This window comes from Neomonachus schauinslandi, chromosome 2 (genome assembly GCF_002201575.2).
Source record: "Neomonachus schauinslandi chromosome 2, ASM220157v2, whole genome shotgun sequence".
Taxonomy (NCBI): Eukaryota; Metazoa; Chordata; class Mammalia; order Carnivora; family Phocidae; genus Neomonachus; species Neomonachus schauinslandi.
This window is the reverse complement of record NC_058404.1, coordinates 32,973,405-32,976,132: the sequence shown is the minus strand read 5'-3', so window position 1 is coordinate 32,976,132 and position 2,728 is coordinate 32,973,405. Positions and strand designations below refer to the sequence as shown.

Below are 2,728 nucleotides of genomic sequence, written 5' to 3'. Positions count from 1 at the left end.
GATATTCAGACCGCTGTAATAAATACTACATATAAGTGTGTGGTAAGCATTTTTAGATAAGTATATCAGCAAAATTTAAAGCTATAGAAAAAGCGGAGACTACTTGTAAAGGTTTTTTTTCCTAAAGAGCTCAGCATATTAGTTTATTGATGTCATCCTATTTCATCATTGATATTCATAACAATTTCCTCTGGAAATAGAAAAATGGATATTACTCTGTTTGACTAATAGCGATCAATGAGATATATAGAAATCAAGTTACGCTAGAAGTCAGTGAAAGAAAAAAAAATGAATCTGGAGGAGTAGAAATCACTCAGACCTTGGAAACCTAGGTAAAAACTGGATAAAATATTAATTAATAAAGTCACCAATATGTCATTTCTCTCTTCTTTGTGAAATTACCTTTCAAAAGAAAATCAGTCTCAGGCCTCAGGCAATATATATTAAGATCCCAGGATAAAACATACCTTATACATTTTACTTTATACTCTATGCCCTCCCTTTGCTTTTTGTTCTTTAGATGTACTAACTCTGGAGTATATGCCCTTGTCATACTTTGCTCAAGATGGAAAGCACCAGTAACTGGGATACTTCTGTTGCTATGTAGTTCAGACCCAACATGGATAAACAGAGCATATTAAGACAGACGGACCAGATGAATTTCCCTTGAAATTTCCATCCATGCTACTGAAGAGGTAAAATGCATCTTCAAATAACCCACTTGGCACACACTCCTTGATAAAGGGCATGCATTAGATTTCTTCAGTATGCTTTCCACAGTTGTATCAGGCAGTTAAAATAATGTTACTAACTACTTTGTGTCACTGATAATGGTTATTGCTTTTGGTTTGAGTATTGGGTGTTACTTTAAGGATGGATGAATTACCCAAAAGAAGGGGGAAAAATTGACAACCCCAACCACATTCTGTCTAGGTAGTGGAAACTGCGGGGTCGGAAACTTCAGGATGGTTCATGCTAAGAGCTGGACCCTGAAGAAGCTCTTTGAAGGCAGCCCTACTCTTAGTAACTTTGAGTTAAAGACAGTTGAACTCCCACCCTTAAAAAATGGAGAGGTCCTGCTGGAAGCTTTGTTCCTTACCGTGGATCCTTATATGAGAGTGGCGGGCGGCCAAAAGATTGAAGGAGGGTGATATGATGATGGGGCAGCAAGTGGCCAGAGTTGTGGAAAGTAAAAACTCAGCCTTCCCAGCAGGAACTGTGGTAGTGGCTTTTTCAGGCTGGACGACACACTCTATTTCTGATGGGAAAGATCTGGAAAAGCTACCCACAGAGTGGCCAGACACAGTACCGGTGTCTTTGGCTCTGGGAACAGTGGGCATGACAGCCTACTTTGGCCTACTTGACATCTGTGGTGTGAAGGATGGAGAAACAGTGATGGTTAATGCAGCAGCAGGAGAAGTGGGCTCTGACGAAAAGGTTGCCTACCTCAAAAAGCTTGGATATGATGTTGTTGCCTTTAACTACAAAACAGTAGAGTCTTTGGAAGAAACTTTGAAAAAAACCTCTACTGATGGTTATGATTATTACTTTGATAATGTAGGTGGAGAGTTTTCAAACATTGTTATCCCCCAGATGAAGAAATTTGGAAGAATTGCTATATGTGGGGCCATCTCTACATATAATAGTACTTGCCCTCTTCCCCCAGGCCCACCCCCAGAAAATACTATCTATCAGCATCTCCTCATGGAAGGGTTCATCATCACCCACTGGCAAGGAGAGGTCCGCCAGAAGGCTCTGAAAGACTTGCTGAAATGGGTCGTAGAGGGTAAAATCCAGTACCACGAATACATCACTCAAGGATTTGAAAACATGTCAGCTACATTCATGGGAATGCTGAAAGGAGATAATTTGGGAAAAACAATAGTGAAAGTATGAAAAAAATGACACACGGAATCTAGAAATCATTTGGATAATTACTTAATTTCTTTTTAACCATTTAGTAAAAATGTATACTACCTTCAAAAAAAAAAAAAAAGAAGGGGGAAAAATTTGTTGGCATTGAATTGGTGCTCAATGTGTAAATTTTGCATCTCCCCCAAAGCTGGCTTCCAGCTTGCAAAGACCTTCACTTTCTGTATATGCCTGTGTAGCGTAGTACCAAAAATGTCATGGTTACCTCCTTATTTGAGTGCTTCCAAAGGACAGGAACATCTTTCCTGACAAAGTGCCATGTTTTGAACCAGTTTAGGATCAGAAAATATGGGTAAACAAAGAAGCTTGGTGTTCAATAAACTTGTTGACATTAAATCAAGAAAAAAAATGTTTTTCTTCTGAGTGTTTGACACAGTTGTGGATACGATGTCACCAACTGACTGAGACAGGAGTCATTCCCCACCAGGGGTTCTGGGTTCCAGCCTCACGTCAGTGGGCCATGGCCAAATAGAGGCTTTGCTGGAGCTCCACAGCATATAACACGCATGTAGGTTCTAGAAGAAACTAAAGGAACTAGTAAAAACTAACCCAGAAGATCTGATATCCTATATCATATGGGATAGGGATATACCTACATATATCCCTATCCTTAAAAGCTCAAGAGACTTTTATATTGACCTGCCTATACACCTCAGTAAGTATCCCTAATTCCTGAAGATAAGCTACTCAGCCTGCCAATGACGGATTCCTCCTGGGTTTCTGCTCCACCTGAAGAAGCACAGAGATGATACAACAAAAGCAAGAATCACAGAATCATAGAAAGGGGAGAGAAGGC

At 39.8% G+C, this 2,728-nt stretch overlaps 1 protein-coding gene across 1 annotated transcript; it reads left to right on the top strand.

The window, feature by feature from the left end:
- The first annotated feature begins 965 nt into the window (after nucleotides 1–965).
- Nucleotides 966–1,896, top strand: LOC110573129 (prostaglandin reductase 1-like). Its single transcript, XM_044912802.1, is given in 2 exon segments — nucleotides 966–1,124; nucleotides 1,126–1,896. Coding segments are annotated over 2 exon segments (930 nt in total).
- The last annotated feature ends 832 nt before the right edge of the window (nucleotides 1,897–2,728 follow it).